At 42.2% G+C, this 13,056-nt stretch overlaps 1 protein-coding gene across 14 annotated transcripts in view; it reads left to right on the forward strand.

Annotated features, from left to right (window-relative positions):
* The first annotated feature begins 1,041 nt into the window (after positions 1 to 1,041).
* Positions 1,042 to 13,056, forward strand: part of LOC118398716 (receptor-type tyrosine-protein phosphatase kappa-like) — a 169,779-nt gene continuing 157,764 nt past the window's right edge. For 12 of the 14 annotated variants that reach the window (XM_052471045.1, XM_052471046.1, XM_052471051.1 and 9 more), the window contains exons 1-2: positions 1,042 to 1,239; positions 3,326 to 3,349. In XM_052471045.1, the coding sequence (XP_052327005.1) occupies positions 1,167 to 1,239; positions 3,326 to 3,349 (97 nt within the window). In that variant the 5' untranslated portion in view covers positions 1,042 to 1,166. The remainder of the gene's footprint in view (positions 1,240 to 3,325; positions 3,350 to 13,056) is intronic. The other 2 variants (XM_052471058.1, XM_052471047.1) reach the window with 2 other exon arrangements.

Consider the following 13,056-nt stretch of genomic DNA (forward strand, 5'->3'; position numbering starts at 1 on the left):
CAAGAGCAGAGCTGACTATGCTGTCCAAACATTTTTGACACCTGAGTTTGGCACCTTCCAAAGGCTCTTTGGCCCACCCACCCTTAGCAGGGAGATGCAGAAGCAGCCTTTGATCTCAGCTGTTTACATGGCAGCCAGGCCTGCTTCTCAAACCCTCACTGAATAGTCAGTGAGTCTCATTGGAGCAGAGCTGAACTGAGCATCAAGTATGGTAAGTCTGACAGACTCACAGACTCACTGTCCATGGTGTGTAATTATAAGCCCAGATCAAATACAATCAGGTTACATTTCCTCTCTCCTTACATCTCTCTATCATGTCATGATCAGACTGACTTGACACCCATGAAGGCATGAAGGCAGCAAATTGTCAGCAGTCATCCTCAAGTCTCCTCAAAGGGACCAATACATAGAGATAAGTACTTCCTATGAATCAATGGGAGAGTAAAGTCAATTGCTGCTGTTGCGTGATTGGTATGTTACTGTAATCAAGGAGTTCGAGGTTTGATATCTGCTTAATCTGCAACGCATATTTACAATTCAATTCAAGTCCCTATAGTGTTGACAGATGGATTCTACTGAGTTATTACAAGTAAACTACCCGTCCAATAACAAAACAGCTCACCCTGCAACTTTAACGCCTCCCCTTTTCTTTTCACGAAACACATCTATGATTCCCCCCTCCAGTAAACAGGTGGAACATAGTGGAACTCGTGTACCACTCTCTGTGAATTATATAGTGGTGATAAGTGACAATGTCCTTGTGGATGGGTCACAAAGAATATTCAGTTCTTACTGAATGCATTTCTTGGAGCTACTATTCCATAGGCAACATACTCATTAAATTCAGGTTAATCAACAATTTAACGCAACAGAAATTCAACTGGACACACTTTATGTTCCGTTGGAGAGAAAAAGACGCATGCAACCTAAGCGGTTATAGCGCTTTGCCGACATTAGGGGGAGCCTGCAGTCGATCTCAGAGCACCTAGTCTGAGCAGAGCGGTTTGAATAGGGGACAATACTGACGTCATGGACTTTCTTTCCACTCACGGAGAAACAAAGTAGGCTGTCCGCGAGAGTGAAGCGGTGAGAATGGAGCGCTGGAATCCACAGGAATAATTCGCGTCTCGAACTGCTTTAAAACTTTAAAAACTCTGTAAACAAACATGGATACGTGTAGACTTGGCTTCATACTACTCTACTTTTCAATTCTAAGTGTTGGTGCTCAATTCACGGCAGGTAAGGATCTTTAAACCTTTCTGTGAAAAACTATAGACGCGGAGCAGAGGAAAGTTGGTGGTAATGTTTGAGTTGCAGTAATTTAAATCAAGGTGTGCGTTGTTACATTTTGTTGATCCGGAAAAAAAGTGATATGCAAAATATACCTTTGCAAATTATGTTAATCTTTCTGGTATTGTTTCCCGAATCAATACTTCTAAATCGGGTCCGATTCCTGCCGTAGGGAGACTTGCAGGGAGACTAATAGAGAGCAAATTTGCGTACAAAATATACGGTTACGTCCCAGAATGTTGACTGGTCCTTGAACGAAAGTATTGGAGTCCATCCTTTCGTGGTTGCATGCATCCGAATGTAGCATGTTTGAGAAGTTCTCGGATCCATGATTTCTGCTTGATCACAACATTGAATTGGTCTGTATGCACACTTCGATCATGTTACCTGAAATATGGCATGGTATGGTACAGTAATGAGCAACAATAAAAACTGAGATGGAACAATACAATACAGAATTACAAACTTACTCTCGGGTTTACATTTATTTTTGTATTCCTCGCAATGCTTTTCACCTTCAGTTACAACACTTTCATCTAAATTGACAAAACTGTTGTTCTTCAATAAGTTCTTCAAATAAACCACCAGTTTTAATGGTTAAACCACTAATTCAAACTACGTTTCTTGTCGTCTAATGTATACGCTTACTACTAGACTATTTGGAATGGTCAAACATATTTATTTTTTCTCTTGTGTAAATGACATCCGATACTGTTGACGTCTCCTCTCATACCCTGTCCCAGGGGCCTTGGAAAAACAGCAGGAGAGGGAGTCCTGTTGTCTATAAACATTTAAATTGCGAATTCCAACGAAACCTGTGAAATGCTATCTGTCATTTTAAATATATGTAAATTACATTTCCTCGAAGTACCAATAATAGTTGATCACTCATTTGCATTGCAATCCGTCTCTTTTAGTTTTGAAAGAATTAGCACGTTTTTGAAAGAATCATTCCATGCAGTCTTTTAAAAATTGTATCATCACTGTATGTCTAATAAATGACTGTGTTCATGAAAATAACTAAAACATTTTAAAATGTATTTCCCTGAGCCTCCTTTTGCCATAAAAAAAATAAGCTCAGTCTGATCTTGTTGGCCTGTTATTACATATTTTTATTTATTTAATTACACAGCCCTGATTGACAGATAGGATCATCTGGAGCCTACCCGCTTACACCTTCATAGTAGGAAGATACATATGCAAATAAAAGATGACTAGTCATGATTAACTAGATCTGAGCCAAAAACTCCATTCCACCTAAACAGGATGAAATTCCAGGATTCTTTTCCCCAAACAGCCCTTACACAAAAATGGGGATTTTAATAATAATTTTCACAATTTCAGAGTGTTATTTTGACCTCATAGAGTGGAAGGGGCGGCAGGTAACCCAACCTAGTGGTTAGAGCATTGGGCAAGTAACCGAAAGGTTGCTGGATCGAATCCCCGAGCTGGCAATGTAAAAATCTGTCATTCACACCTGAACAACGCAGTTAACCCACTGTTCCCCGGTAGGCTGTCATTGTAAATGAGAATTTGTTCTTAACTGACTTGCCTAGTTAAATAAAAAAGTATCATAAACTTAAACTGTAAAATCTCATGCACTGCCCCTTTAAGAATCTGATTTGTTCAGATATTTATCCCATAATCATTAGCCACTGCCTCTATTCCCCTTTTTATTGCTGATTAACAGAGGCCCTCCATAAGTCTTTCTCTACAAAGCGCATACACACATTCCTTACCTGCATCATCAGACTAATTCACCATGGGGTGGGGGTGGGGGGGGGGGGTACAGCTGTTTTTATTCATCAGAAAGTCTTAACCATGGATTAATACATTAGAGTAATCAAAAAAATAGGATGGCAAATTGCACATTTTGGAGATTGATTTGTAAATTATGTGATTATGCTGCCGTTATTAGGAAATGAGCTAGAAGATCATTTTACATTTCATAAACCAATGCTGCTCTGCGATGAAAAGACACAAATCGGTGTGCTAATCCACTTGTATATTTTCTGTTGCTTCCATCTGGCCGCAGCGCAAATGGACAAACCGGTGAAGGGTGAGTTACTGAGCTGTGCTATCATTCGACAGGAGCCCCTGTCCTGATTCAATGTGACCTGATGACTCCTGGCTGTTGTACTATGCCACCTTGAATGCGCAATATGGTCTCTGTGCAGCTGTCTCACTGTTGCTCTGTTAATGGCCCTCTCTCCAGAAAAGGCTAGTTCTGCACTCACAAGATTTGGGACAATAAACCACTGCATGTAAGAGGTTAACTCGATTCTTTCTTGTAAAATAGACACTTTGCTTTGCTGACTACAGTTCACATGAAGTTGGTCAAATAGCACACATTCATTTAGTTGTGATGTGTGTGTGTGTGTGCAATAACATGAAATAACTCCAGTTGTTACAGAGTCTTTTTAAATGATATTGATCTGCAGTTACCATTTAGTATTTGCTTTGTAATATCTCTGTGGTTGCCTAAGTAACAGAGTAGCAAACTAATTTATTTGCTCACCTATCAGAGAATCAGGTGTGAATGACTCTTGGGAGAGATGGCCATTAATCAAAAGGTAGACGCTGCAGGAGAGGAACAGCTGTTACTGGGTGAGATGTATTCAAAATGGACCCCTTATTAGAAGAACACTATTCAGGCTTTCATATGGTCAGTCAGTACTAGCAAGAACAAGCCTAACCTCAGTCTTATTGGTTGATCTGACAAACAATTAATTGTAATGCTTTTATTTCCAGTACCTTTGTCTTTGATCTTTGTGCACAGGAGAGTGAGTATTTTCAGTTGCTCCAAGTCCTAATGGGGTATCCTTCACTACATCTCAGCTTCCAGTTTTTCATGCACACAACTTTTCCCAAGAACATGTTTACTGCATGCTTTGTCCAGTGTTTCCATCTTGGTCTGGTTTAAAAAAGGCAACATGGTTTCATAAAACGACCATGCCCCCTCAGTAAAACATAGGTCATGGTAGACCATGGTCAAGTGAGTGAGGCAATACAGAGGAACATCTACCCCTTTCTGTTCAATAACAATAAGACTCCTCTACTGACGACTCAGAGTAGCACAAGGAGTCTTATATCTTAGTTTTATTAGACTACAGGTTAGGCGACAGTGAGAGAAGTTGCTTATCTTAGCACCTGCGAGAGAAATGTATGTATATTTTATGTGTAGCCTCAACAAAATCTATTTGCAGCATGCAGCTAGGTATTGTTCCCTTCATTTTCTGAAGCTTTAGATTATGCATGGTGAATCAATACCTGACAAAATGTGTCAAGTGATTTTGCAACGGTATGGATTTTAAATGTAGTTTTCCTCAAAATCAGCAGCCTCTGTATCATTTCTCTTATTTATTTATCCAGACTTGCACTTGTAAATGTTTTGTCAGCATGTTATCCATCTACCAGTTTTTCTTGGGATTACAAATTAATAAGCAAGTTTGTTCTTGTTTTAAACCCGACAGATGTGTTAAACACAGGCCTACCACCTTGAATAACGCATCCAATGACCCTTTTACCATACAGCATCAAATGTCTGTGGTTTTTCCAAGGCCCTGGGCTCTAAGTGTTTATTTGGCCCCAGGAGGTACCCACTCAGACCGATATATTCTGAACCGGACTAATAGGAGATTTTCATTCCTGTTCAGGCTAGAGGTCGACCGATTAATCGGAATGGCCGATTAATTGGGGCGGCAGCGTAGCCTAGTGGTTAGAGCGTTGGACTAGTAACCGGAAGGTTGCGAGTTCAAACCCCCGAGCTAACAAGGTACAAATCTGTCGTTCTGCCCCTGAACAGGCAGTTAACCCACTGTTCCCAGGCCGTCATTGAAAATAAGAATGTGTTCTTAACTGACTTGCCTGGTTAAATAAAGGTAAAAAAAAAATAAAAAAAATAGGGCCGATTTCAAGTTTTCATAACAATCGTAAATCGGTGTTTTTGGGCGCCAATTTGCCGATTTTAATTTGACACTTTATTTTAAAAAATTAAAAAAATATTTTTTACACCTTTTATTTAACTAGGCAAGTCAGTTAAGAACACATTCTTATTTTCAATGACGGCTTAGAAACAGTGGGTTTTCACCTTGTCAGCTTGGGGGATCCAATCTTGCAACCTTACAGTTAACTAGTCCAACGCAATAACGACCTGCCTCTCTCTCGTTGCAATCCACAAGGAGACTGCCTGTTACGCAAATGCAGTAAGCCAAGGTAAGTTGCTAGCTAGCATTAAACTTATCTTATACAAAACAATCAATCATCATCACTAGTTAACTACGCATGGTTGATGATATTACTAGATATTATCTAGTGTGTCCTGTGTTGCATATAGTCTGATTGAGCATACAAGTATCTAAGTATCTGACTGAGCGGTGGTAGGCAGAAGCAGGCGCTTAAACATTCATTCAAACAGCACTTTTGTCAGCTCTTCGTTGTGCGTCAAGCATTGCTCTGTTTGTGACTTCAAGCCTATCAACTCCCGAGATGAGGCTGGTGTAATCGAAGTGAAATGGCTAGCTAGTTAGCTCGCGCTAATAGCGTTTCAAACATCACTCGCTCTGAGCCTTGCAGTGGTTGTTTCCCTTGCTCTGCATGGGTAACGCTGCTTCGATGGTGGCTGTTGTCGTTGTGTTGCTGGTTCGAGCCCAGGGAGGAGCGAGGAGAGGGACGGAAGCTATATTGTCACACTGGCAATACTAAAGTGCCTATAAGAACATCCAATAGTCAAAGTTTAATGAAATACAATTGGTATAGAGGGAAATAGTCCTATAATTCCTATCTATCCTAGTCTGCTAAATGGCATATATTACTATAATAACTACAACCTAAAACTTCTTACCTAATATTGAAGACTCTTGTTAAACGGAACCACCAGCTTTCATATGTTCTCATGTTCTGAGCAAGGAAAATAAACGTTAGCTTTCTTACATGGCACATATTGCACTTTTACTTTCTTCTCCAACACTTTGTTTTTACATTATTTAAACCAAATTGAACATGTTTCATTATTTACTTGAGGCTAAATTGATTTTATTGATGTATTATATTCAGTTAAAATAAGTGTTCATTCAGTATTGTTGTAATTGCCATTACAAATAGATTTTTTTTTAAATCAGCCGAATAATCGGTATCGGCGTTGAAAAATCATAAGCGGTCGATCTCTAGTTCAGGCCCACTGCAACACGGGCTCTAGGCCCTTTGTAACACGCAAGACAAGAAAGGCCTTGTGGAGTTTCACTTGAAGCTCTGCATGGGAGCACAGTGATGGTGTGTGTCTGCTCTGAGCATGCATCATTCTCCTGTCTACTTGGTATTTGGGACATGGAGAGATGTTCTGCAATTGTTTGTGTTCCGGGCCCCGGTGAATGTCTCAGACCCCAGTTATCCCCAGTCTTTGTCATCACAGCATTTTGGAGATTACATCCGTAATGGCATTTTTGGTGGTCTATTCTGATGCCTGCCCTTAAGCTTATTTTGAAAGCTGACTGGACTTTTCCTAATAGGAGAGTGGGAGAGAAAAAGAAACCTATGATAGATTACATTTTTGGTATTTTGGCTTTTTTTGTTCTGGTTGGAGTGTTTAAGGAGATATAGTACTGCTAAGGAGTCAATGTGCAAGGGTACAAGGTGGTTGAGGTGATATGTACATGTAGGTAGGGGTAAAATTTATTAGGCATTCAGGATTGATAATAATTAGAGTAGCAGCAGCATATGTGAAAGTGTGTGTGTGTGTGGCATCAATGTGTGTGTGAGCGAATGTCGTCTGTGTGTGTTGGAGTATGTGTGAGTGTGTGTGGGAAGAGTTCAGTGAGTGAGTATAGAGCCGGTGCAAATAAAAAGGGGGTCAATGCAAGTAGTCAGGGTAGCCATTTGATTAACTGTTCAGCATTATTGGGGTTAGAAGCTGTTCAGGAGCCTTTTGGACCCAGACTTGGCGCTCCGGTACTGCTTGCCTTGCAGTAGCAGAGAGAACAGTCTATGACTTGGGTGGCTGGTGTCTTTGACAATTGTTAGGGCATTCCTCTGACACCGTCTGGTAAATAGGTTATTTAAAATATTCTTATAAGGGAGCCAAAATCTACAATGTCCGCTTTACTTTTAGTGAGACTAGGCAACAAAGATGGTACTCCAAATATGGCTATTAGAGGACAAGGCTGCAGGTCAATGTCTAGAATTTTAGAGAAAGTATTAAAAATAGGATGACAAATACTCAGTCAGCTTAGAACACATGTAAAATATATGAGTGTGGTCTGCCGGAGTGAATGAACATCTATCACATGTCATTCGTGTTTGGGTGGAATTTACTCCGTTTTTCTTTGGTGTGAATGTGATTTTCTGGATTTTTGTTTTAGATTTCGTCTATCACAGTTGAAGTGTACATATGATAAAAATTACAGACCTCTACATGCTTTGTAAGTAGGAAAACCTGCAAAATCGGCAGTTTATCAAATACATGTTCTCCCCACTGTATATATACACTGCTCAAATAAATAAAGGGAACACTAAAATAACACATCCTAGATCTGAATGAATGAAATATTCTTATTAAATACTTTTTTCTTTACATAGTTGAATTCGCTGACAACAAAATCACACAAATTATCAATGGAAACTAAATTTATCAACCCATGGAGGTCTGGAATTGGAGTCACACTCAAAATTTAAGTGGAAAACCACACTACAGGCTGATCCAACTTTGATGTAATGTCCTTAAAACAAGTCAAAAAGGCACAGTAGTGTGTGATGCCTCCATGTTCCTGTATGACCTTCCTACAACGCCTGGGCATGCTCCTGATGAGGTGGCGGATGGTCTCCTGAGGGATCTCCTCTCAAAACTGGACTAAAGCATCTGCCAACTCCTGGACAATCTGTGGTGCAACGTGACGTTGGTGGATGGAGCGAGACATGATGTCCCAGATGTGCTCAATTGGATTCAGGTCTGGGGAACGGGCGGGCCAGTCCATAGCATCAATGCCTTCCTCTTGCAGGAACTGCTGACACATTCCAGCCACATGAGGTCTAGCATTGTCTTGCATTAGGAGGAACCCAGGGCCAAACGCACCAGCATATGGTCTCACAAGGGGTCTGAGGATCTCATCTCGGTACCTAATGGCAGTCAGGCTACCTCTGGCTAGCACATGGAGGGCTGTGCGGCCCCCAAAAGAAATGCCACCCCACCCCACACCATGACTGACCCACCGCCAAACCGGTCATGCTGGAAGATGTTGCAGGCAGCAGAACGTTCTCCACGGCGTCTCCAGACTCTTGTCATGTCTGTCACATGTGCTCAGTGTGAACCTGCTTTCATCTGTGAAGAGCACAGAGCGCCAGAGGCGAATTTGCCTATCTTGGTGTTCTCTGGCAAATGCCAAACGTCCTGCACGGTGTTGCGCTGTAAGCACAACCCCCACCTGTGGACGTCGGGCCCTCATACCACCCTCATGGAGTTTGGAGTTTCTGACCGTTTGAGCAGACACATGCACATTTGTGGCCTGCTGGAGGTCATTTTGCAGGGCTCTGGCAGTGCTCCTCCTGCTCCTCCTTGCACAAAGGTGGAGGTAGCGGTCCTGCTGCTGGTTTGTTGCCCTTCTACGGTCTCCTCCACGTCTCCTGGTGTCCCGGCCTGTCTCCTGGTAGCGCCTCCATGCTCTGGACACTACGCTGACAGACACAGCAAACCTTCTTGCCACAGCTCACATTGATGTTCCATTCTGGATGAGCTGCACTACCTGAGCCACTTGTGTGGGTTGTAGACTCCGTCTCATGCTACCACTAGAGTGAAAGCATCGCCAGCATTCAAAAGTGACCAAAACATCAGCCAGGAAGCATAGGAACTGAGAAGTGGTCTGTGGTCACCACCTGCAGAACCACTCCTTTATTCGGGGTGTCTTGCTAAATGCCTATAATTTCCACCTGTTGTCTATTCCATTTGCACAACAGCATGTGACATTTATTGTCAATCAGTGTTGCTTCCTAAGTGGACAGTTTGATCTCACAGAAGTGTGATTGACTTGGAGTTACATTGTGTTGTTTAAGTGTTCCCTTTATTTTTTTGAGCAGTGTATATATATATGCCCATCGTCTAAATTGTGGCATTTAGTGGGGCGAACAACACAATGCTTTGCAGTTGACTAGTTAATTCAAATGCTTATAACTAAAGTGTATGAGACTATTTTTGGCAGTGTGGAAAAGAAGGTCCAATAATTGACTCTGATCAGATTACTTTTTAGTCATTTGGAGATATTGAATTACCGAATATGACCTACATACAAGCTCAGTACCTCAGATTGCAAATGCTCATTCCTATTGAATGCCATGCCGTCTGCTCCTTGTGAATGACTTTTCTTTCTGTAGACATGTCTGTAGTTAATGGTTGAGTGTGTGTAGTCGACATGCTGCTACAGCGTGGAGCTGCTGTGTGTGTGATTGACACACAGTGATCTACCCCACCACCACTTCCGTCCTCCTATCTGTCTCTCAGGTGGAGTCAAATTTCCATAAATCAATCAATCAGCAGTCTGAATATCATCTGCCTTTAACTGCTCTATACCTGGGTCTGAAACCTCCTGAGGAATGAAGTCTCAACATCATATTAGAGTGGAATTCTTCCACAGCCAAAGCAGCTCAGGGCTGAAAACCCGTAAACGAAAGAAGACTGTTGCCTTTTCTGTCTGAGAGGCTTTATGTTTACCCCTCAGTACATGTCTGTCTGGCACTATACTTGTCTCGATTGTTTTACAAAGGTAAAGTTAACAGTACAAACCAATTGTAATTTAGGTCATTTATTATGTAGCATTTGATGTTTGACAGTTCTTCATCTTTACTTCCTCAATGTATCATTATTTCCAAGAAAATAAATGGCATTGTTAATATACTTAATCTGTTTACTGTTATTTGTAAAACCAGACAACAAAGCTTTAAGATACACATGATCCTCATGATCACTTTTGTTGTGTTATTTGTTGAATTTAAAAGGGAGGCTTTTCAGGAAAGAGGATTTGGTTTTTAAGGCAGCGCAAATTAATGTTAATGATATAGATTTGAATCATAACCCCTGTGGCCCCTCCCACCTCCCCCAGTCTTTTTAATGCGTTGATGTTAAGCAGACCCCCCAGGACACCCTCAGCACTTTCCTTACCCACACACGTACTTATGGAGCATTTTTATTTTTTTTATTTTTTATTTCACCTTTATTTAACCAGGTAGGCTAGTTGAGAACAAGTTCTCATTTGCAACTGCGACCTGGCCAAGATAAAGCATAGCAGTGTGAACAGACAACAGAGTTACACATGGAGTAAACAATTAGCAAGTCAATAACACAGTAGAAAAAAATGGGCAATCTATATACAATGTGTGCAAAAGGCATGAGGAGGTAGGCGAATAATACAATTTTGCAGATTAACACTGGAGTGATAAATGATCAGATGGGCATGTACAGGTAGAGATATTGGTGTGCAAAAGAGCAGAAAAGTAAATAAATAAAAACAGTATAAAAACAGTATGGGAATGAGGCAGGTGAAAAAGGGTGAGCTATTTACCTATAGACTATGTACAGCTGCAGCGATCGGTTAGCTGCTCGGATAGCTGATGTTTGAAGTTGGTGAGGAGATAAAAGTCTCCAACTTCAGCGATTTTTGCAATTCGTTCCAGTCACAGGCAGCAGAGTACTGGAACGAAAGGCGGCCAAATGAGGTGTTGGCTTTAGGGATGATCAGTGAGATACACCTGCTGGAGCGCGTGCTACGGATGGGTGTTACCATCGTGACCAGTGAACTGAGATAAGGCGGAGCTTTACCTAGCATGGACTTGTAAATGACCTGGAGCCAGTGGGTCTGGCGACGAATATGTAGTGAGGGCCAGCCGACTAGAGCATACAAGTCGCAGTGGTGGGTGGTATAAGGTGCTTTAGTGACAAAACGGATGGCACTGTGATAGACTGCATCCAGTTTGCTGAGTAGAGTGTTGGAAGCCATTTTGTAGATGACATCGCCGAAGTCGAGGATCGGTAGGATAGTCAGTTTTACTAGGGTAAGCTTGGCAGCGTGAGTGAAGGAGGCTTTGTTGCGGAATAGAAAGCCGACTCTGGATTTGATTTTTGATTGGAGATGTTTGATGTGAGTCTGGAAGGAGAGTTTGCAGTCTAGCCAGACACCTAGGTACTTATAGATGTCCACATATTCAAGGTTGGAACCATCCAGGGTGGTGATGCTAGTCGGGCATGCGGGTGCAGGCAGCGATCGGTTGAAAAGCATGCATTTGGTTTTACTCGCGTTTAAGAGCAGTTGGAGGCCACGGAAGGAGTGCTGTATGGCATTGAAGCTCGTTTGGAGGTTTGATAGCACAGTGTCCAATGACGGGCCGAAAGTATATAGAATGGTGTCGTCTGCGTAGAGGTGGATCAGGGAATCGCCCGCAGCAAGAGCAACATCATTGATATATACAGAGAAAAGAGTCGGCCCGAGAATTGAACCCTGTGGCACCCCCATAGAGACTGCCAGAGGACCGGACAGCATGCCCTCTGATTTGACACACTGAACTCTGTCTGCAAAGTAATTGGTGAACCAGGCAAGGCAGTCATCCGAAAAACCGAGGCTGTTGAGTCTGCCGATAAGAATTTGGTGATTGACAGAGTCGAAAGCCTTGGCGAGGTCGATGAAGACGGCTGCACAGTACTGTCTTTTATCGATGGCGGTTATGATATCATTTAGTACCTTGAGTGTGGCTGAGGTGCACCCGTGACCGGCTCGGAAACCAGATTGCACAGCGGAGAAGGTACGGTGGGATTCGAGATGGTCAGTGACCTGTTTGTTGACTTGGCTTTCGAAGACCTTAGATAGGCAGGGCAGGATGGATATAGGTCTATAGCAGTTTGGGTCCAGGGTGTCTCCTCCTTTGAAGAGGGGATGACTGCGGCAGCTTTCAATCCTTGGGGATCTCAGACGATATGAAAGAGAGGTTGAACAGGCTGGTGATAGGGGTTGCGACAATGGCGGCAGATAGTTTCAGAAATAGCGGGTCCAGATTGTCAAGCCCAGCTGATTTGTACGGGTCCAGGTTTTGCAGCTCTTTCAGAACATCTGCTATCTGGATTTGGGTAAAGGAGAATTGCCTAGATTACCCCGCTCACCCACTCATAGCTGTATACAGAAAGTCATTTTTTTAATGTACTTTTTCAAGTTTTGCCTCAAGGCAAATGTTATGATAGGTCTTGGTAAATGATGTGCACAGTTAGTCAGAAGCAGTAAACTGGACAGGGAAGAATGTGCTCTTGATGTAGAATAAGTTAAGATAGTCTGCCTTTGTATGTCTTGGTGAGTTATGTTCAGAAGAGATATACTTACTGTATGAATAACAGAGCCCATGGGATGTTTGTGTCCTAGGCCTCAGTTTATTTTCCCCCCTCTTGTGTGGTATATATGACGACGTTCGAGAAAAGTAGTGCCCCCAAACTTCTCTCCATGCAACTCCTAAAAGGCCCCCAACTGATTCCAGTATTTGTGTTCCCAAGGTCCACTCAGGACTCCCCCACATGTGGTTTAGGTTAACCAGCTCTGTGGGTTTGAACTGAAATTAACAGGGTCATTTGGGTAAAGCCAGCCATTTTGAAGGACGGAACACTGTATATTTCTGGGATAGACTAACCTTTATTCTGGAGACATGACAACTTGATTGTAGATACACAAAGGGGGGGAAATAGTGGATCCTAGCCCATACATGTACATTCTCCTCATCTGACATAACATGGGGCTGAATTTGAAGCTG

The sequence above is a fragment of the Oncorhynchus keta genome, chromosome 19 (assembly GCF_023373465.1).
Source record: "Oncorhynchus keta strain PuntledgeMale-10-30-2019 chromosome 19, Oket_V2, whole genome shotgun sequence".
In the NCBI taxonomy this organism is placed as follows: Eukaryota; Metazoa; Chordata; class Actinopteri; order Salmoniformes; family Salmonidae; genus Oncorhynchus; species Oncorhynchus keta.